Below are 20,573 nucleotides of genomic sequence, written 5' to 3'. Positions count from 1 at the left end.
GAATGTCAGCCATTGTGCCAATCCACTGAGGACGAGTGAGGGAGAGTGCCATTCTTACCTTTTGTTAGTTGCTGCTGTTGCCACTCGACGCAGTTGTCGCTGATTGACGCCGTTTTCGCTGTTCGCTGTCGATGTCGATGTCGTTTGAGGAGCATGTAAAGTGGAAGAATTTGTACAAGAAAAAAGGCTTGAGAAAGGCCGTAGGAGAAGCAAAGAGAGTAAAAAGGAGACAAGGAGAGTAAAGTTCGAGAAAAGTACGAATTTGAGAGAGATTTTGAGAGGATGAAGAGAGAGAGATTTTGAGGGGATGGAGAGAGAGATTTTGAGAGGATGGAGAGAGAGAGAGAGAGGAAGGGAGGGAAGGAGGGCTTTTGAGAGAAAAAATAGAGGGGTTGGGGGTTTGGAGAGATGAGAGAGATGAGAGAGAGATGTGTGTGTGTGTGTGAGAGAGAGAGAGAGTTTGCGAGAGAGGTAGTGGGAGTTAGGCGAGAGGCGGTGGTGAGAGGCGGTGGTGAGAGGCGGTGGTGAGAGGTATTGGTGAGAGGTGTTGGTGAGAGGTGTTGGTGAAAGGTGTTGGGAGAGGAGGCGTGTTCACTTTATACACTCAATCACTGCGCATCACAAGGTTCGGCCCGTGCATGAGCAAGACCAAAAAGGTCAACCAGTCCAGTACCGCAATGCTGGGTCGAAAGACAGTCATCAACTCAAATTCGAGTGGTACTGTTCTGTTATGTTGAGAGAGGTCGATGCTTCAATCAACCAAAATCTTGGTGGAGTACATTTTTCGCGGCACTTACTCTCAGCTGTCGCATCAAGTCCTGTTCAACTGAGCCCTTTTGCGATTGACTCTTGTATCTCGTTCTCTGAATTCAATTTCAGCAGGTAATGTCTCGCTGCGCTGCTGGGCCACTGGGCCGGGCCACTGACCGAGCCGCTGGGGCAATCGATAGGTTCGTCAAGGGGGCTGCATACGTCTTACTTGAGCCGTCCACTGGAAGTAGTCTACAGAATATTAGATACTTGAACTGAATTTGAGATGAGGATAGGCAATCAAATCACAAACATAGACGTGATATGCGTGAAAGATGTATTGATGTAAAGGCAGTGATATAATCACTACTCTCGGTAAACAAGGCACCACTAATCACCAAGCCCGAGTTTGGGGGGAAAGACAATGCAGGTAGTCATTCGTATCATTTGGCATGCTTCTAAAATGATTCTACTCACCTGGATCACTCCTGGCAACGCTGGTGTGTTGGTGGCCCTTATATAAGTACCTACATTTCTGCCTCGCCCAGTATCTCTCTCCTCCTGCAGGTTATTCCAGTGTTGATCGCACTATACAACCTCTTTTCTATATATTCCTACCAAACAAGATGGCACGAGTTCCTCCCTCTCTAACATCTATTCCCCATGAGATCCTAGATCATGTGGTATCGTTTCTTACCACTCAAGACACGGCCCATCTGGCACGCACTACGAGGTACTTGAAAGTCAAGCTAGAACTATCGCTTTACAGGAACATCAATATAGTTTGGCCTCTCTACGGAGATGGTTGTCGAAAGATTGATCGTGATCCTTTGCCACCATTAAGATCCCTTCTGCAGAGACTTCTTGAGGCTCCCCGGCTGGTTGAAGTTGTACAGAGTATCAACATACGAACGACGAAGATCGAAGGCCACCCGGAGGCATATTTCATGCCCAACAGCATAATACGTCGCCGGTCACGTCCTCGGACTGAAGTCACAACTCTTCACAAAAATGCCATCCGGGCTGCCGGTCTGCGAGATCCCGTGAAATGGGTAGTTGAGCTAAATACGAACAACTTCGATGCGTATCTCGCCCTAATTCTGAGCCTCTGTCGAAACATTCAAAGTATCGAAATTGGCACGGGACTACTCTGGAATAATAGACTTTTGCCTGAAATGTTCGAGAGCATGGTTGCAATGCACACTGCAAATGGAGATGCGAACTACCAGCTGTTTCCCCAGTTACAGTTCCTTGATCTAGGCGAGACGAGCCGGAGGATCTGTTGGGAAGAAGGCAGCCCCTACTTCTCTGAGCCCGGACTCTACCAAAGGTATCCCAAAATTGATTGGTACCTCTCGTTGCTTAGAGCAAAGCGGTTGGTTCACATACGGCTTGCCCTCTGCTGGTCGTTCATTAAGACATCGGATCCACGACTTGTCAAGAACCAACATCTCACATACGTTAAGTCACTTTGTTTGGTCTTGGGTCCATACTCGCCTGGGAATCTCAAGTGGTTACTTGCGAGAGTTCCTTCCCTGAAAAAACTTGAATATGATCAAGCAGCCCTTTCCACAATGAAAGAATCTCTCAATAGATACGACACTATACAGGATAATTTGTTGGTAGTCAAGGATTCATTAGAGCATCTTCGCTTAACGGTTTGTTCCTGGTACCATCCCACGCTTCCTCCTGTGGCCCACCCACCCGCGTCGTTTTCCTCGCTCTCCCATACCCCTCTCAATTTCAAGCCTCTCTGCCATCTGAGGACTCTACACATCTCCCTAGCCTCACTTTCCGGGATCCCGCTATCAATCTTCATCTACGAAAACCTCAGTGAAAGAGACTTCATAGTTCTCAATCGACAGATCTTCGACCCCACGTTCTGGCACTGTCTCCCGGAGAGTCTCGAGCATCTGGTTCTCTTCGAGAGGAATTGGTATAAGAGTTTCCGAGAGGAGCATTGGAGCATGGGTGAGTTTCTCTTAATGACCCTGACTGTCATCCTCTTGAACCAGGACTGGAGAGCTGTTACGCCTCACCTACAACGTATTGATGTCGACGCCAGTGCGAACAAAAATATCTTCTTACCGGAGGAGGAGAGGGATTTCGTGCTCGTCTGTGAAGATCAGGGCCTGGCTTGCAATTTCATAGATTCGAGTGTGCAGTGGGACAAGCTCTGAGGACATGGCTTTCGTCGAGCAAGGGTGTCTCTACGAGGCCTTTCTTGTTGTATCTGCACAATGTTTACTTTGTGGCGGTAAATCAGGAAGACAAAGACATTGTGTGTTATGTCCAGCGAGGGAGTAATTGACGCTTGGATAAGGCGAAGTTCATGGCAGGCCAACCACATATTCCTAGAAGTGTATGCACGCAATTCCAATCAAGACACTAATTCAACACGATTTGATTGAGCTTTTGTCAATGTTAGTGGATAAACCTCTCATATATGTTGCTAATAGGTACGATTACGTCCACGCTTCCATTGATTCGTGCTCGTGTGATTCTTGCGTGAAAAGATAGTCCGACTAGACTCATCTCATCTCAATTTCACTTCAGCAGTCAACAACGGTAGTCTCCACCGGTGTGTGTTTACTGTGTAGAACGCAATGCTGAAAACACATGATTGCCCTCAGATAGCTTTACAATGTTGAATAACCTATCATTCTGCCTATTGCCTATAGTTACGTTCCCGCATACACTTTTAGTGATTGTGCCCACGTGTAAGTCCTGCGTGAAAAGTGATGGTGGCAAAAAAGCGCAATCACAATCACCTGTACTCTGTTTACCAACAAACCGAGTGATTCTCGCCATAGTAACCCACCCACGCTCATTTCCCGCTCGTGACTGTTGGGCACTGTATATAAACACTGCCTACCCTAGGCACTTTTCGACCTACATCTGTCACAACCATCCACACTCACTCACTACGTTTTGACTGCCATAACAGTTCACTTTGCTGACCCTTTGATCAAGATGACCACCGACCACTCGAGACTGGCAACCTGCCAGAACCAGCCGAACAAGCTCGTCGACCAATACCAGGGCATCCAGAAGATCCTCGACGAGTCGATCCCCAGCCAAGAGCGCCACGGCATGTTCGAAGCGTATCAAGTCCGCGTTGGCCTACGCGTGGGTGCTTGGGAATCGAACGGCAAACCGAGGTGCCCGGAGTGTCTTAAGGTGCACTGCATGCCGTGTCTAGAGCGTGCGGACCTCCACGTGCTGCTGGATGTCCACCGCGAGGGTCTCAAGCTTCGTCGCGACGCGTGGGAGAGGGGTCAGCAACTGGAGACAGGTATGAGCCCCAGCCCTAACAGGAACGTCCTTGATGAAGCGTGGGTCGGCGATTTGCTGCTCGGACTCTTGGAATCTGAGAATGCAGAGAATTCGAAGAATATCCAAGCAAAAAGCCACCCCGCTCAGGTTCTCAATGAGTTTATGTGGAATCGGACTAACTTGAGGGATCCACCCGCAGCAGAAGCACGCCCGCCGAATCAAACGCTACAAGAACTATACGGTCTCTATATCCCCAATGGCCGTAAGATCACGGTAAAACTCCCTCAAGTTCAACATGGCCAGTCCAACAAACTTATGGATCCGAAGGATCGACCCACAGCAGAGCCGTTGCCACCAACCGAATCCATGCAAGTGAAAGAGGACTTCGACTTCTCGAATGATGGATCGGACATCATAGTGCGACTTCCCAAAGACCCGATCGGTGATTTCCGAAAACTCATGCAGCGATACAATGGCAATGCTGATGCTGAGAGGTTGCTCCATTCCGTTATGTGGCGTACTTTGCGGGAAAGTGTCGCTAAGTTCGACAAGAAACAGGAGGAAGATCGACAAGATGCTGAAGCTGTGCAAACTCATGCTGGGCTGGACATTGCGCAAAATTCTGCTACAGAGTCATCTGGTCTACCCAAGAGGCCTAGGGAGGTTCCAGAGACCAGGAAAGAGTCCGCCGAAGAGGATCCAGTTGGCCGTCAAACCAAAAAGCTGAAGCAGGGCCCGGAAGCAACTTTGCGCCGACCCATGGGCCCCATTCTAGCACCGAACCTTTCCAGAGGTTAGGTAGAACGGATGAAGGGGTAGGGGCGAAAGGAATGGAAAGAATGAGATGGGCCTGGTAGTTCTGGACCAGATCTACGCTGTCAACAGGACTTCCATCTCTAATAGGGCTCTACAATCGTCCGGGAACCTCAGCCACGAAATGGGTCATAGGCCTTTCATGTTTTCTCTCACACAGTTGAGAATGTCAAGGCGTTTTGGAACGGTGGGAAACATTGTCTCAAGGATAGTAAATATGTAAAATACAATCAACACTCTCTTTCACGGCCCATACAAACTCTCGCCAGCTAATCTTGTCATGTGCTTAGGTTTGTTACAGGTTTGGTGTATCAAAGTGAATGAATTGAGTATGAGAATGCTTTACCTTGTCGACAGTGTAGAATGAATCATCAAAACAAACTTGTCTGCCATGTAACGAAAACCAAAACTTACAGCATACAGGCTAGTTGTACTCAGCCCATGATTTACCTGTCATGATGGCAGACCTCTTCTCGCGTGTAGGATATCTGATATGTGCCGTTTTGGGACTGGTGTTGGCATATCTGATTGGCTAGAGGTTTCCGGTATGACAGTGCTCTTGAACTTTATGGGTGTGGATCTACGATATGTGGGGTGGTATAGGCGATCTCAGGGCTCCAGAATATGCTAGGCTTAGATGAAAATGTAGATAAAGCAGCTATGAATGAAAGTGCACTATGAAGTGTATATGCGTGCTTCCTGGCGGCCAACCGCTATGTAAATCGGCAGTGTAATGGTTTGTGAACATGGCGGAAATACTGTCTCCAGGTAATGTAGAATCTAACCAACCCCCACAGCGTTCCAAGCATGATCTACAATCAAGCCTGGCCTGCATGCTTAGGATTTTCTCTCAAGCTTTTGTTTTACGTATCATTTGGACAGTGTTATCAACAAGGAAAAGGAAACATAGGCATTAATGCAGAGGACACGCATGTGACCATCGGGGGCCGCTTACCACCCATGCACCTGCATGCATGTATGTATTCGGTGTGTTTGAACTTGACATAATAAATGAACCCCAACCTCTACATGCCTTCTCAACTTCGTCCGCTACGCTCACGATAATCATTCACACGACTAAAGTTAAGTATTGCGGAGCATACAGCTGGTAGCGCATATCCTGGAGTCGCGCGCTATTCGAAGCGAGAATTGCGGTGGGGCATCGTCCTGGGTGTCATGCGATCATAGCAGCTTCCACAACTCTACATTGACCGACATTTGAAGCTCCAACATGGTCCCTCAGCGGCCGATGATCATACAATCGCAGTTCCTGAGACATTTCTGTCCGCGACACACCTCGAAAGCAGCTCCATTCTTGCGAACACGTCGACATAGAGGCATTCATACAGCAACAGTCACCGACAATGACATTACCCGACTGGCCTCTCTCCCACTGCACCCTCTCACACTCGCAGATCTTGTAAAGTATGTCTGAAATTGCCATTTGCCATAGAGTCGACAGTTGCTAATCAATCTTACATAGACATGGCCGACCACCGCTCACGACTCAGCAACTCCTCGCATCCTCAAACTTCACACTCTCGATACTCCCAGCTCGCCTCGCACACCGCATCCAATCCCTACGTAACCTTCCATTCATCGTAGTCGCAAACCCACACATCTCCAAGATCCACAGCAACTACCTCCATTCGCTGTCGACGCTCCTGCCATGGGCCGAACACGAGATCAAGACTTTGGAGGAGGAAATCCGCTTCACCGAAGTCATGGCCGATCTCGTGCAGACACATAGCAACACGATCTCCATCCTCGCACGCGGGTTCCTCGAGGCGCGGAAGTATATATCGCCAAGCGACGTAACACAGTTCCTAGACGAGCACTTGCGGGCCAGGATCGGGACGAGATTGATCGCAGAGCAGCACCTGGCATTGCACTTTTCAAGCCAACCACACAGCGAGCTCATGCACCCGGAGCAGGAGGAGGAGTACCGAGGGTTCAACGGCGTCATCGACACGAAGCTTCGGCCAGCGAGGATCATCCAGCACTGCGAGAACATCGTGGGTGAAATCTGCGAGCTGAAGTACGGCGTACGACCCCACGTCAACATCAACGGAGACCCTGACTACACGTTCGCGCATGTACCAGTGCATCTGGAGTACATCATCACAGAGCTACTCAAGAACGCATTCCGCGCGACGATCGAGAACGGGAAAGAAAAGGAACCCATCGAAATCACAATCGCCCCGCTACCAAACGAAGAAGTCAGCGACAGCAACGAACGATCACGAATCGAGATCCGCAACCGCGACCAAGGGAACACCGACATCGCGAGCCGCGTCTTCACCGGCCACAACGACGAATCCATCTCGAAAGCCACCTCCTCCTACGACCAACAGATCCGGCCGCTCGCCCACTCCACACCGGGCGTCACGATCCGCATCCGCGACCGCGGCGGCGGCATCTCCCCCGAGAACTACGCCCGCATCTGGGACTACAGCTTCACGACGTTCAACGAGGACGAGGCGAGCCACTCGCTCGCGGGCGGCGGCTCCAGCAGCGGCATGGACGCCCTGAACGCCATATCCGGGCCCGGCGGCGACGGCGCGAATAGCCTCGCGGGGCTGGGCTACGGCCTCCCGCTCGGCAGGGCGTACGCAGAGTACTTCGGCGGCGGCATCAACGTGCAGAGTCTCTGGGGCTGGGGCACAGATGTGTTCCTAAGGTTGAGGGGCGTCGGTCGGGTGGAGGAATGACGACGCATTGCGTGATGGGACACGTGAGGAAGGGCGGCACGCAGCAGCGTTTTATATGCATACATCAAGGCATTTACAGGCGCGAGATTCCAGTCAGATACATATACACACATCATAGCTTTAACAAACCCGATATCACGAGAAGCGTCAATCAATACGAACAACCATCATTTCAGAACACGTGCATTAGTTCTATTTGTCGTATCCATGCCTATACTCCATGCTTAAGCCGTGAATTATCTACTTCGTGACTCTATTCATGCATGTATGTATCTTGCTTCTTTCCTTCGACCCGCAATCGTGAAATGTGGAGGGGTATCGTCATCTACTGCGTCTTGACCTCGCCGTCCGCCTCGACGGTAATGTGCTCGTTCGTCTCGAGGGCGTTGACTTTGTCGGCGGGGAACTCAGCACTGAGATGCGTCAGTCACATGTACTATATACCAATGTCGTTCTCCTCGTCGTGTGGTTGTTGTCGTAGAGGGAGGAGGTGGTGGGAAGGGAAGGGAAGGGTAGGAGAGGGAGAAGACGTACGTAAAGCCCTTGATGAGGGAGAACTCGTTTATGATCTTCCCTCCCTGGTCGGTGACCTTCTTCTTTGCGGCTTCGAGCTCATCGGGCGAAGCGCCGGACTTGAGGGTTACCTGTTGTTGGCGAGGGGTGAGGTCGTTAGTGATTTGGTTTGGTATGGGGGTTGTTGTATGAAGATAAGTGCATTTGAGGGGTAGGATGATGATGAGGGTGACTTACGTTGTAGGCAGGCATTGTGGGTGTGGGTTTGTTTGTTGTAAAAGGTAGTGTTGAGTCTTGTTGATATGGTGGTTAGAGTAGTGGGATGAGTGGCATGAGCAAGATGAGGGAGTTTATATACGTGATGTATGTTGACATCGACCGAACTACTGGTACGGCACCTACTACTGCTTACCTAGTGTGAATGTGGTGTGTGGTCACGCTCAGTTACGGCCTTGGTTTTTGGTTGCGTTGACTGCGGTTTGCGTATCGAAGTATGACGATGACGTTGCACCCCTTCCCTTCTCTCGTCCCCCCGAACGTCTTCCCCCTCCGTCCTTGTTCGACCCCTCCACTACCCGTGACAAGTACAAGTACATGACTTTAATTACTAGGTAGTATTAGTACCGTAGTAGAAGATACTTTGCTTGGAATTGTCGCATGTGATAGGTAGATCGATCCGCCCGCTCGTGGTAATGGCATTGCACTAGTCCTAATATGGACATCCCACCAGATCGAGGGTATTGTCCAATCAGCATTCGTCTCCTGGGCTTGGCTTATCGATAAGGCATGACCCCTGCACTTCCACGAAATCTTGGCGCATGGGTCGCCGCTAGTGCCATTTTTTTTGGTTTCGTGAGAACTCTCAGGCATCTCGAATCTTTTTGTCGCGATCGCTGTTCTGCGTCGTGAATTGCCGTTCACTTTCTTATCCTCCCTTCCCGCCTCCAACGGCACGCCCTTTTCACGGCGCAATTATATTTGTCTGCTTAGCTTGGACCTCCCTACATAACTAATTGCCATCAGCACCTGCTTCCATCTCGAAAGCAGAGCGAAAAAAGTCCAGCTTCAAAATGGCCGACGAACAGTCCAACCGCAAACACCGCAAGACCAAGGACAAGAAGTCCTCTGGCGCCGCTCCTTCCACAGCACAACAGAACCCCAAAGCGTTCGCCTTCTCCAGCAAAGGCACGAAAGTGCAGCAGGCCGCCTCGCGCTCCGCCGACATCAAGGAGAAGCGCTTCCACGTCCCCGCCGTCGACCGACTCCCCGAAGAAGCACCTCCTCTCATCGTCGCCGTCGCCGGTCCCCCAGGAGTCGGCAAGACCACATTGATCAAGTCGCTCATTCGGAGATACACCAAGCAGACGCTGTCCGCGCCCACGGGTCCTCTCACGGTAGTCACGTCCAAGCGAAGACGTTTGACGTTCATAGAATGTCCGTCCGATTCGTTGGCGAGCATGGTGGATATCGCCAAGGTGGTTGATATCGTGCTGCTCATGATCGACGGAAACTACGGCTTCGAAATGGAGACGATGGAGTTCCTCAACGTCCTGCAGCAGAGCGGTATGCCAGGAAACGTCTTCGGCATCCTGACCCACTTGGACCTCTTCAAGAAGCAAGAAGCATTAAAGATCCAGAAGAAGCGACTCAAGCACAGATTCTGGAGCGAATTGTACCAAGGCGCCAAACTATTCTACCTCTCCGGCGTGGTCAACGGCCGATACCCAGACCGCGAAATCCTCAACATGTCCCGATTCCTGTCCGTCATGAAGAACCCTCGACCCCTAATCTGGCGAAACTCGCATCCGTACTGCCTTGCCGATCGATTCCTCGACATCACGCCTCCGACGGACATCGAGGCGAACCCCAAATGCGACCGCACCGTCGCGCTGTACGGGTACCTGCGCGGAACGAATTTCCCCGCGGGAAAGAGTCGCGTGCACATTCCCGGTGTGGGCGACCTGACGGTCTCGGCGACTGAGGCGCTGCCCGATCCGTGTCCTACGCCTTACTCGGAACAAGCGTTGGCGAAGGTGACGGGGAAGTCGAAGCGCACGCGGCTGGGCGACAAGCAAAAAGTGTTGTATGGACCTATGTCGGATGTTGGAGGAGTTCTGGTGGACAAGGATGCTGTGTACATCGATGTGAAGACGGCGACCTTCAATGCCGATGAGGAGCCTGATCACGAGAGGGGGTTGGGCGAACAGCTCATGGTGAACCTTCAGTCTGGGCGGAATTTGCTCGGAGCGTCTGACCCGGGTATGAGGCTGTTTAGCGGTGGCGATTTCGTCGACGGCACTGCCGATGACGAGAAAGACCAAGGCCGAAGCTCGCAACGAAAAGCCAGATTCGCTGGTGAAGAGGAGCTGGATGATGACGCGGACCTCGAAGGCATGAGCAGTGGAGAGGAGGACGAAATGGAGGACTTGGACGAGGATGCCGAAGAAGACGACAACGGGTACCTCGACACAAACGGCGCCGCAAATGGCTCTTCACGGCGGAGAAGTTCAGACGTCAAGGACGACAAGGACATCACGGGTGAAGAGCTAGCATTCGCAGACAGCGACTCCGATCTAGGTTCGTTATCAGACGAAGAGCTGGATGTCGAAGACCTCACGGACGGCGAGTCTGAGGAGGATGAATCTGAAGAGGAAGGCCTCCATTGGAAATCAGGACTTGCCGAGAATGCAAAGCGCATGCATGGACGCGACAAGCCGTTCCGAATCGCCACACTTTCACGGTTGATGTACGACATGTCGATTACGCCAGCTGATGTTGTGAAGAGGTTCAATGGAGTCAAGGAGGTGGAGGAAGAAGAAGACGAAGATGCCGAATTCTTCAACAAGGGCGTCGATCCTACGACTTTGGAGGATCGTTATATTCCGACTTATGACTACACAGCGCTCGAAGATAAATGGGAAGATGACGAGGTTATTGAGTCTATGAAGAGCCGTTTCATCGGTGGTCACACTGCTGATCAAGGCGACGACGCCGATGGTGACGTCGAGGACGATGGCTTCGAAGGTTTTGACGAGAATGACGAAGGAGACGGAGAGTTTGAGGATTTGGAGACCGGCGAGTCATTTGGTGGCCAGACAAAGTCCCCTCCAGCTGACGAAGAGGCCAAGAGCCTCGAGGAGGAGCGAGAGAAGAACGCCAAAAGGAAAGAGGAACTCAAGTTGCGTTTCGAGGAAGAAGATCGCGACGGTTTCGCGAATGACAAGACTGGCGGTAAAGAGGGCGACGAAGAAGAATTCGGCGAGGATGATTGGTATGATGCTCAGAAGGCGCAGATTGCTAAGCAATTGGACGTCAACAGAGCAGAATTCGATCAACGTAAGTGGCATTGAATTTTTTCAAGTAACATCTCAGCTAACAAATTGTAGTCGACGAGTCTTCTCGAGTTCGTGTCGAGGGTCATCGTGCGGGCTCATATGCTCGCATCGTTCTCGAGGATGTGCCAGCAGAGTTTGTTCAGAACTTCAACCCTCGATTTCCTCTCCTGATCGGTGGTCTCACGCCTACAGAGGAGCGATTCGGCTTTGTGCAAATTCGTATCAAGTATGTGTCTATCAATCCAATACCGCATCAATCATCACTAACTACTGCACAGGCGCCATCGATGGCATAAGAAGATCTGTAAGAGCAACATCACCAGTGTCCAGTTGGACCCAACTAACATTCGTATCAGTGAAAACCAATGATCCTCTCATATTCTCCTTGGGCTGGAGAAGGTTCCAAGCCATGCCAGTCTACTCGATATCTGACTCTCGGACACGCAACAGGATGTTGAAGTACACTCCTGAACGTAAGTAACACATCCTCACCACAACCCAATGCTTCACCCACCTAACACCTCCCTAGACATGCATTGCTTCGGCACATTCTGGGGACCGCTCGTCGCTCCCAATACAGGTTTCGTCTGCATGAACAGCCTCTCCCAGCAAAACCCCGGCTTCCGCATCGCCGCAACCGGCAGCGTCCTCTCCGTCGACGAATCCACCGAAATTGTCAAGAAACTCAAACTCACCGGCCACCCCTACAAGATCTTCAAAAACACCGCCTTCATAAAAGACATGTTCCAATCCGCCCTCGAAGTCACCAAGTTCACCGGCGCCTCCATCCGCACCGTGTCCGGCGTGCGCGGGCAAATCAAGCGCGCGCTCTCCAAACCCGAAGGCACCTACCGCGCGACCTTCGAAGACAAAATCCTGATGTCGGACATCGTGTTCCTGCGCGCCTGGTTCCCCATCAAGCCCCACCGCTTCTACAACCCCGTGCTCAATCTCCTCGTGCCGCCGTCCTCGGCCAGCGAATCGACGGGATGGGAGGGCATGCGGCTCACGGGGCAGGTCCGCCACGCGATGAGCATCCCCACACCCGCGGAGAAGAACTCCGCGTACAAGAAAATCACCCGCGAGCAGCGGCACTTCAACCCCCTCCGTGTGCCTAAGAAACTCGCGGCGGACTTGCCGTTCAAGTCGCAGGTTGCGCAGATGAAGCCGCAGCGCAAGGCGACGTATCTGCAGAAGCGTGCGGTGGTCGTCAAGGGCGAGGATAAGAAGGCGAGGCAGCTTATGAACCAGGTCATGGCGCTGCGGAACGAGAAGGTGGAGAAGAGGCGTGTCGCGCAGGATAAGAGGAAGGAGGGGTATCGGAAGAGGGTTAAGGAGAATGATGAGTTGAGGGCGGCGAGGGAGAAGAGGGAGAAGCAGGAGTATTGGCAGAGGGAGGGCAGGAAGAGGAAGTTCCAGGGCGATGGGGAGAGCGGTGGTGGTGGGAAGAAGAGGTAGAGAGTTTGTTGGGGTTGAGTTTAATACCATTGGCATTATTCGATTTGCATAGTTTGACGATGAAAAGTTTCAAGGCATGTGGGAAAGTTGCGTTTTCTTTTGGATCTACTTTGTTGTATATACCATGTACATACGTATTTACATTTACAGCGTACATCACCCATCCAAAGCCCCCAACATCTCATCCACACTCCCAAACTTCTCCCTCTCCTTCCCAAGCTTACCTCCCCTCTCCCTCTCCACCTCATCAATCCTCTTCCAGTCGCTCCACCCAAGCGCCCTGACTCCGTTCCCTAGCACCTCTTCCCTCACGCCCTCCCACCCCAGCCCCGTACTCTTCCCCTCGCCGCCAGGCGCGGAATTCAAGAACGGCACACCAGACTCCCAGTCCGAAGCCACGACGTCGGCAGAGATGAATGCGTCTTCCATGGTGCTCGCGATCACGCCCGTTGGTCCGCGCTTCACCCAGCCTGCGCAGTAAAAGCCGGGAACGTGGGCGGCGGCGAGGTCGCCGGGTCCTTTGGAGGGCGAGACGACGCGGCCGTAAGGGTCGTTGGGGATGATGCCGAGTTTTGTGTCGAAGGGGACGCCGAGATCTGAGAGGCCGGGTAGTGCGGTGGACTTGTAGCCCACGGAGCGGAAGGCGAGGGATGTGGGGAGGGTGGAGGTTTCGTTCGTGGGGACCACGGAGGCGGATTTGGAGAGAGGGTCGGCGGTGGGGGCGAAGGTTTGGTGGGAGAGGGTTATGGAGGTTAGGTTGTTGGTGCTGGGGGAGGGGTTGAAGGAGATGGGGGACTTCAGGAAGTCGAGGGCCCAGGACTTTGAGGCGTGGGTTGGAGGGTTCTTCGGGCCCTTCAGGAGGACTTCGGCGATGCGCTTTTGGATACGGGGAAGCTTTTTGATGTCTGTGGGGTAGAAGGATGGGTCGATGGGTTCGAAGGAGACATTTTCAATGTTCATCAGTTCGCGGGCTTCCTTTACTGTGAAAGCAGCCTGTTGTATATTTAGATGCTGCGACCATTTTGTGCATGAAGTGAACGTACCTGCAACGGCCCACGTCTGCCAACCACTCTAACTTGACGTATCCTGCTCCTGCTCAGATACTCCAAAGCTTGCTCGGTGATATCCGTATGCCTGAGCTTGTCCACGGGTGTAAGGAGTATCCGCGCAACATCCAAGGCGACGTTTCCCTGGCCGATGACTACTGCCCGGTCGCCTGCCTCCAGATCAGGCGCCAAGTTCTGGAACTGCGGTAGTCCATTGTACCATCCCACGAATTCCCGCGCAGAGAATACACCGTGAAGGTCTTCGCCCGGTATTCCAAGTTTCTTGTCTTCGGATGCACCATATGAGAATATCATTGCATCGTAGTGTGCCTTCAAACTCGACAGCTGTACATCGTGCCCCACCCTCACATTTCCAATGTAGTTGAAATTAGGTGACTCGGCCACTTCTTCGAACTTGTCCTGGCAGTTCTTGACTTCTGGGTGGTCTGGCGCAACTCCGAAGCGCGCGAGGCCGAAAGGGACCGGGAGTTGTTCGTAGAGATCGACGATGGAGTCGGGAATCTTGGACATCAATCGATAGGCCGTGTAGAAACCTGCAGGACCGGATCCAATGATTGCCACTCGCATTGGCTTGGATGCTGCCGTGCTGAAGGCATACTGGGGTCTGGATTGCCTCGATGTGGCTACTGGTTGTCGGATCTCCGAAGGCACTGGGCGTGCCAGGTTGAGGCCATTGTTCAACCTGGTAAAAGCACTGCCATATGACCGCCGGCTTGGAGTGTGTAGGAGTCGCCGTGTGCAGTTTGCGCAGATATATGGCGTTCGAGTACGTATCCCTGCGGAAAGGTGCATGATGTACAGTCAATGTTTGCTCTTTTTGAGCCACAAAATCGTAGATGGTGACACTAAACCGCTTTTGGCTCAAAGAACTGGCGACGACGTGTGGCAATACACAGTAGATCAAGTGTATCAGCAATGTGTGATTACTCGTATCTATATAGTAGCATCTTAAAATGCAGATAGTCAACTTTGTACAATGGCAATGTTCTTCTTTCTCATTACTGTTGCGTGTGGGTTTTCACTGATTTGTCAACGTCGAAATCGAGACATCCTCGCGCGTTCTCGCTCTCCGCTCCGATCGATGGATTTTGGCTGAGAAGTTCAAACAAGTCCTGTCCTTCTGGCTGCTGAGGGAAGAACCTTAATTGAACGCCCACATCAGCTGTAACAGACTAATAAGAAAATAGTCTATTATTGAAGCCACTTGGGAGCAATTCAGGTTAATTCAATAGTACCTGCATCCGTTTATCCTTTCCCTCACGTCATGGCGGCGGTGCGGCGGCAATCGATTGTTGCTAAGGGCAACGCCGTGTTTACATATTATGTACGACCATCCTTGATATTCCAGGCCGGCCCATGTCCAGGCCTCACATCCCTCCAGCATTCCTCAGCTAAGCGAAAGGGATCTCGTTCCCACGTACATTCCACAGCGGCGCGCTCCCTTAGACACATTCTTCAGCCTCTTCGATTACTCTCATCATGGGCCGCGGGCAGCCCTACCTCTACGATCCCAAGCGATCTTCACAGAACTCCGTGCCAGAGGTCTTCAATCCAAGAGCCGTGACGATGGCGAGCCGTGAACCACCTTCGCCGAGGAAGAAGCAGACTGGGCCGCTCATCGACTTCAACAAGCATCCAGATAGCTACCTGATACTTCCTTACGGGAAGACAGAAGGCAAAGTGAACCCAAAGATTGCTCTTTACATCAAGATTGCTCGATGGGTCCAATTTGTTTTCCGCGTGCCAACTGTGCTGGGCGCCATTGGAGCTCTGCTATGCGGCATCTTTATCCGTGGAGCGCAAGATACAGAAGGATACTTAGTTAGGATACCAGTAAGTTGATTAATTTCACCTAGCACTAGATCATACTGACGTTGAATAGCCTGGTGTTGACATCGTCCATTGTCTGTATGCACTTTACCACCTTCTCCGACCGGCAAAGGCGCGACCAGCCGGAAGCTCTGCAAGCTATCACTTCTATGCTCTGATCATGGATGCGGGATTCATACCATTCTACGTCTTCACCGTCCTGCTCGCAAGGCGCAACTACGACGCAAAACCTGGCAGTGATGGGCGTTGGAGGACTTTCTTCCCAACAGACGAAGACACAAACAAAGTTCTCCTGACAACATGGCTGAACGGAATCGCGGTCGCGGGCTTGCATGTTCTTTCGCTGATCATGGATCTATACCTACTTCTGGTCTTCCGTAAGATCTCTCATCTTCCACCAGACATGAACCCTCTGGAGGACAATTTGACTTCGCGCCGTAAGACCAAGCACAAGCATAAGAACTCATCCATCTCCGCCATCACTCCTCTCACTGCGGAGGACAAACGGTTCAGTGCACAAAGTGGTACTACGACCATCGGCAACAGGAATTCGCAAACGGCCCCATTGATCACAGAGAAAGAGATTCCGTCTCCCGGTATGAAGCAGATGTCATTCTTGCACACTCGCACAAACTCGGATATGAGCTATTCACCGCACACACCAGAGACTGCCCGCCATTCTCGTCAGTCTTTGTACGGTCAAAATGCCTCTGCCCGTCAATCTCGCTCCGATCTGAACCACCGCGACGACCTGCTCCGTAGAGACGACCCAGAGGACAATCAAACCTTGGCCCAGCGCAAAGCAGTTCTTGCTCAGAAAGCCATCAAGAGGAGTTCCCGACCTCAATCATTCGTGTCTTCGAGCAAGGAGTTTTATACGCCACCTACTACTGCTGAAAAACAAGACATGACTGGTGGCGACATCTCTCTGCAACAATCTCTTCAATCTGACAACTGGTTCGTCCACGATGAACAAGAGGACTACAATGAAGCACCACAAGCACCAGCACAAGCCCCAGTCCAGTCCAAGAGGTCAATGTTCTCAAGACAAACGCAAGGATACAACACCGTAGCATCAGACGAAATGTCCGACGATGACCTCGATGCCCCGATGGTGCCCCAACCTCTACGAATGAACCCACCGACACCTCCCCCGTCTCAACTGCCCAGCACTCCCGACAAACAGACAGCTCCCCCATCAGCCCTCCAACGCACCTACACCACGACCTCCATCTCCAGCGAAGCCACCTTCTCCCGCTCTCCCACGCGCGCATCGACCCCGAAAACCCGCTACTACGGCGACCTACGCGCCGCAACGCAAGGCATCCGCAGCGGGCAATCCCCCTCCAACTCGCCCACCACGTCCCCGAAGAAGCGCTCCCTCCGCGAGAACGGCCTGCCCAGCTCCGTCAAAGCCTACACCGTCAACACACCCCCACCAGCATCCAACAAACCCTTCATGTCCAACTCGCCCATCAGCCTCGACAAGAAGTCGTACGCCAGCGTCCGCCGCACCGGCGAAATGGGATACACCCCCGTCCACAACCAATCCCCCCGCGTGCTGAGCCGCTCCGGCGTCGACTACGACGGCGCCTCCGCATACGACGACGCTGCCGACCTCGGCGCGTCCGGCGGCAGGCGACGCGATGTCAGTGGCAAGATTGCAGAAGAGGGCCGCGGCGGCGCGGCGAACATGGGCAGTCGTTGGGGATTCGGCAAGGCGAACGAGTTGACGTATAGGAAGGTTAGCGGTGTGGCTTAAATGCGCTCACTCCCTTCCCTCCTTTTTTCTGCTTGGGGTGTCTCGATATCATGGAGTACGATTTGCGTGGTTGCGGGTGTATGGAGTTTAGGGTGCATTTTCTTTAACTACCAACTTGGGTGTTTTTCTGTTTGGCTTGGATGAAGTGTGGGGTATGGATGGTGTCGTGGTAAAATTACTGTGTGCATGGCATGATGGGTGTATTTTTGTCTTCTACTTTTTTTGTGACTGCTGGAAAGGGGTTGGGGTTATGTACTTTGATGTGGTGTCGGGGGGTATGGTGGTATGTACGGTATATGGGGGAATAAGGAGAAACGAAATGAAATACCAGGTCCAAAAAAAAGTCCAACTTCCAACTTGAAAAATAACGAACTGTGTGAAATCCTCCTCATCCGTGACGTGACATGACGTGAAATAACATAAAAAACTCCCGCTTTCGTGATCTCATCCCAAAACCCCCTTGACATAAAACTCCCAACAAATGGAACTCCAAAGAAAGCAACGCCATTTTCCCATCAAACAACCCTCTAACACTCCTCCAAAAAGAAAAAGGGAAAAGTAAAAGGAAAGGAGAGAAAAGGAAACACTTCAATGCAACTCCACGACCTCCTCCCCCCAACCCAACTCCCCCTCCCCTTTCACCAGAGCACCAATCCCCCACCTCCTCCACCCGCCCCCTCTCCTTTTAACAATCCAAATCACAACCCACACCTCCTCCCACCCGTCCCTATCCCTCCCCGGCACGTGCAGATACTCATCCACAAACCTATTCGCCATACGTCCCTCGTTCACGACCGCGACGCGACACTCGCCGCCGTAGTCCTGCAGTTTGGCGCGGTGGTCCGCCTGCGTGAGGATGAATCCAGTGGCGGGTGAGAAGGGGAACAGGGAGGGGTGGAGGTGAAAGGATAGGAGGGAGGACTTGTGGCATGCGGTTTGGCCGATTGAGAGGGTCATGGTGTGGGTTTTAAGAGTGAGGACGGAGGGGGAGGAGGAGGGGAGGAGGGGTGAGGGGTAGGTTTTTGAGGGATGGAAGATGGGGGAGGTGGACCAGAGGCGGCAGTCGATGGGGCCTTGCCAGCCTTGCCAGGACCAGGAGGGGAGGACTGTGTCGGTGGGGGATTGGGAGGAGGGGATTCGGCGGCGGAGAGGGCCGGCGGGAAGCCAGAGGAGGGAGGGGAGGAGGGAGGCGGTTGGGTGGCCGTGGGTGATGCCGGAGGGGAAGGAGGAGTGCTGCATGAGGGTTGTTATGGAGGTGAATGCGCCGACGACGTCTTCGTCGTAGGTGAGGGATCGGCGGTTGAACTTCTCGACGAGGCCCGCCCAGGTGTGTAAGGGGGAGGTGGTAGTGTTGTCTGGGTTGAGGATTGTGCGGGTGATGAAGATGCTGTTCTTTTTGTCGGAGGAGTTGGATGCGCCGCGGATTTTGTCCTCTTCGAAGTGGCTGGTGGAGCAGTGCCAATGGACAAGCCCGCCGTTCATGATCAGGATGCGCTTGGAGAAGAGGAGTTCTTGGAAGGTCCATCCTCTTTGGTTCCAAAACGACGACTCTGGCCATTGTGGTTCAACGGGTGAAAGGAGAGAACCTTGTCCTGATGGGGTCTCCACGATGATGCGTTCAATATTGCGGGATCTCGAACCTCCTGGGATGCCGCTGAGGCCGTGGTTTGCGTCCGCTCCCTCGGCGGCGATGAGGGTCAGGTATGCGTTGGCATATATACTTGCCATCGAGTTAAGGTGGATGTTCTTCGTCCGCATGTCATCCTGTACGATGCATAGAGAGTCTACCCAGAGGTACTTCAGTCCAAGCAGTTGGGTCATTTGGATAGCATCAAGTATGGTGTTCGGTATACCGCGGTGGTACTCGAATGAAATACCTCCAGGGGTCATATGCGTAGATAAATTCATCAGGGTAGTTCGAAGATTGATTGTAAGTCCCCAGACATAACTCAAGGCCACGTAAATCGACTTTGAAGATGCTCTGACAAGACACCGGTTCTCCACATCTATCAACAGAAGGGAATGGTCTGGGGGAGGGAGATCAGTTGAGTGGCATTCACCACCATGCTCCGTATCACAGATGTGAATCCACTCCCGGAACAGATCAACATTGACGCGTAGTGGATCATAGAATCGGGCCAGATCCTTGTGGCCTTCCGGGACAGTTTTGTCTGGATAATGTAGAAGCTCGTGCTTTCTGTTAAAGATCGATTTTGCAGGCCAGTCCTTATGTTTGTGCAGAACATCGACCTCAATATTCCGTCGGGAATTCACCTTGAATTGAAGAGTGAAACTACGGTAGTCTCCAAGATGCTGGTGCATTCTTGCTGCAGGCCATTCACTGGTGCCAAATGATTCGAAGATGTTCAACATCACCATGGTACCTGCACAGTGTGACGTAGGCCTTATGTTAATCAACGAGAAGTATTGTTTGACATCTCTTGAGAAGACAGCTTCGCATGCCAAACATGGTCGAGTGCATGGTAGAAGTCCCTGGACCGCCTGTTATTTCCTGTGGACATCAAGACTCCGCAAGTTACTTACCTCTTCGTCCCAATGAGATACAAAGTCGTACAGAGTTTGCCATTGTTCAGGGTCTTTGCTGCGTACCGGTGCAGTCTGTCCCAACACTTGAATAAGTATAGACGCGGCTGTTCGTTTTGCGATTTGTTTCTCTGAGACATCCTTCTCCAATAATTGGGAGCGATGTTCTCGGTGACGTTTGGACGTCAGACTAGGGAGCAACGACCATGGAATGGTAAACATGGCGAAAGATTATGAGTGATAAAGCACTTTTGTCACACGAACTGCACACACACATATCCTCAAGTGTGGAGTAGATGAGGTCGTACGTTCAGGTGGGACATGATCAAGAAGTATGAGTTGTGGCTGAGCAGCCATGGGCTCAGCTGGATGATGCCTGTTCTGTGAGGCATGCATGATCATGTGACCATGCATGCGACCAGAAATGTAGTCAAAAGGTTGTTCAAACGCAGCATTCACCTCGGAAAACCTTTACGAGATTTTTTTCAGAGATTTAGCATCATTCATTGCTCGT

At 52.1% G+C, this 20,573-nt stretch overlaps 8 protein-coding genes across 8 annotated transcripts; 5 read left to right on the top strand and 3 right to left on the bottom strand.

Moving 5' to 3' along the window:
* Positions 1 to 1,376: 1,376 nt before the first annotated feature.
* Positions 1,377 to 3,212, top strand: BU24DRAFT_472619 (uncharacterized protein; the record flags this gene model as incomplete). Its single annotated transcript, XM_033532745.1, has 1 exon — positions 1,377 to 3,212. One exon carries the CDS (start codon positions 1,377 to 1,379, stop codon positions 2,928 to 2,930), a length of 1,554 nt encoding a protein of 517 aa, XP_033378773.1. The 3' UTR covers positions 2,931 to 3,212.
* A 511-nt stretch (positions 3,213 to 3,723) lies between these two features.
* BU24DRAFT_467075 (uncharacterized protein) lies at positions 3,724 to 4,824 on the top strand (the record flags this gene model as incomplete). Its single annotated transcript, XM_033532416.1, has 1 exon — positions 3,724 to 4,824. The coding sequence occupies one exon, from the start codon at positions 3,724 to 3,726 to the stop codon at positions 4,822 to 4,824; it is 1,101 nt and encodes a 366-aa protein (XP_033378772.1).
* A 1,135-nt stretch (positions 4,825 to 5,959) lies between these two features.
* BU24DRAFT_58454 (mitochondrial pyruvate dehydrogenase kinase-like protein) lies at positions 5,960 to 7,685 on the top strand. Its single transcript, XM_033534429.1, has 2 exons — positions 5,960 to 6,264; positions 6,323 to 7,685. Exons 1-2 carry the CDS (start codon positions 6,071 to 6,073, stop codon positions 7,548 to 7,550), a joined length of 1,422 nt encoding a protein of 473 aa, XP_033378771.1. The 5' UTR covers positions 5,960 to 6,070; the 3' UTR covers positions 7,551 to 7,685.
* BU24DRAFT_427561 (uncharacterized protein) lies at positions 7,598 to 8,388 on the bottom strand. The gene is made up of 3 exons (XM_033529255.1): positions 8,301 to 8,388; positions 8,085 to 8,194; positions 7,598 to 7,963 (listed from the first exon to the last, which is right to left on the bottom strand). Exons 1-3 carry the CDS (start codon positions 8,313 to 8,315, stop codon positions 7,876 to 7,878), a joined length of 213 nt encoding a protein of 70 aa, XP_033378770.1. The 5' UTR covers positions 8,316 to 8,388; the 3' UTR covers positions 7,598 to 7,875.
* Positions 8,389 to 8,933: 545 nt separating this feature from the next.
* On the top strand, positions 8,934 to 12,934 carry BU24DRAFT_58345 (DUF663-domain-containing protein). The gene is made up of 5 exons (XM_033534428.1): positions 8,934 to 11,399; positions 11,450 to 11,624; positions 11,677 to 11,702; positions 11,755 to 11,871; positions 11,928 to 12,934. The coding sequence occupies exons 1-5, from the start codon at positions 9,134 to 9,136 to the stop codon at positions 12,854 to 12,856; spliced, it is 3,513 nt and encodes a 1,170-aa protein (XP_033378769.1). The 5' UTR covers positions 8,934 to 9,133; the 3' UTR covers positions 12,857 to 12,934.
* Positions 12,935 to 13,012: 78 nt separating this feature from the next.
* Positions 13,013 to 14,490, bottom strand: BU24DRAFT_356739 (NADPH:adrenodoxin oxidoreductase mitochondrial precursor; the record flags this gene model as incomplete). Its single annotated transcript, XM_033523913.1, has 2 exons — positions 13,013 to 13,849; positions 13,900 to 14,490. The coding sequence occupies 2 exons, from the start codon at positions 14,488 to 14,490 to the stop codon at positions 13,013 to 13,015; spliced, it is 1,428 nt and encodes a 475-aa protein (XP_033378768.1).
* Positions 14,491 to 15,288: 798 nt separating this feature from the next.
* BU24DRAFT_444392 (uncharacterized protein) lies at positions 15,289 to 17,850 on the top strand. The gene is made up of 2 exons (XM_033530633.1): positions 15,289 to 15,756; positions 15,806 to 17,850. The coding sequence occupies exons 1-2, from the start codon at positions 15,403 to 15,405 to the stop codon at positions 17,513 to 17,515; spliced, it is 2,064 nt and encodes a 687-aa protein (XP_033378767.1). The 5' UTR covers positions 15,289 to 15,402; the 3' UTR covers positions 17,516 to 17,850.
* Positions 17,851 to 18,026: 176 nt separating this feature from the next.
* BU24DRAFT_496435 (HET-domain-containing protein) lies at positions 18,027 to 20,392 on the bottom strand. The gene is made up of 2 exons (XM_033534196.1): positions 20,060 to 20,392; positions 18,027 to 20,008 (listed from the first exon to the last, which is right to left on the bottom strand). Exons 1-2 carry the CDS (start codon positions 20,279 to 20,281, stop codon positions 18,104 to 18,106), a joined length of 2,127 nt encoding a protein of 708 aa, XP_033378766.1. The 5' UTR covers positions 20,282 to 20,392; the 3' UTR covers positions 18,027 to 18,103.
* Positions 20,393 to 20,573: the final 181 nt, after the last annotated feature.

Source organism: Aaosphaeria arxii (assembly GCF_010015735.1).
Source record: "Aaosphaeria arxii CBS 175.79 unplaced genomic scaffold BU24scaffold_11, whole genome shotgun sequence".
NCBI lineage: Eukaryota > Fungi > Ascomycota > Dothideomycetes > Pleosporales > Aaosphaeria > Aaosphaeria arxii.
The sequence above is the reverse complement of the archived record's forward strand: the minus strand, read 5'-3'. Positions and strand labels throughout refer to the sequence as shown.

Coding starts and splice junctions, on each gene's coding strand:
- BU24DRAFT_496435 (XM_033534196.1), bottom strand. CDS start 20,281: ATGTTTACCATTCCATGGTCGTTGCTCCCTAGTCTGACGTCCAAACGT. Junction 20,009..20,059: donor TATCTCATTGGGACGAAGAG/GTAAGTAACTTG, acceptor CAGGCGGTCCAG/GGACTTCTACCATGCACTCG.
- BU24DRAFT_444392 (XM_033530633.1), top strand. CDS start 15,403: ATGGGCCGCGGGCAGCCCTACCTCTACGATCCCAAGCGATCTTCACAG. Junction 15,757..15,805: donor GATACTTAGTTAGGATACCA/GTAAGTTGATTA, acceptor GACGTTGAATAG/CCTGGTGTTGACATCGTCCA.
- BU24DRAFT_58345 (XM_033534428.1), top strand. CDS start 9,134: ATGGCCGACGAACAGTCCAACCGCAAACACCGCAAGACCAAGGACAAG. Junction 11,625..11,676: donor TTTGTGCAAATTCGTATCAA/GTATGTGTCTAT, acceptor ACTACTGCACAG/GCGCCATCGATGGCATAAGA. Junction 11,703..11,754: donor TCGATGGCATAAGAAGATCT/GTAAGAGCAACA, acceptor CATTCGTATCAG/TGAAAACCAATGATCCTCTC.
- BU24DRAFT_427561 (XM_033529255.1), bottom strand. Junction 7,964..8,084: donor TCCCTCATCAAGGGCTTTAC/GTACGTCTTCTC, acceptor GACGCATCTCAG/TGCTGAGTTCCCCGCCGACA.
- BU24DRAFT_58454 (XM_033534429.1), top strand. CDS start 6,071: ATGGTCCCTCAGCGGCCGATGATCATACAATCGCAGTTCCTGAGACAT. Junction 6,265..6,322: donor ACACTCGCAGATCTTGTAAA/GTATGTCTGAAA, acceptor AATCTTACATAG/ACATGGCCGACCACCGCTCA.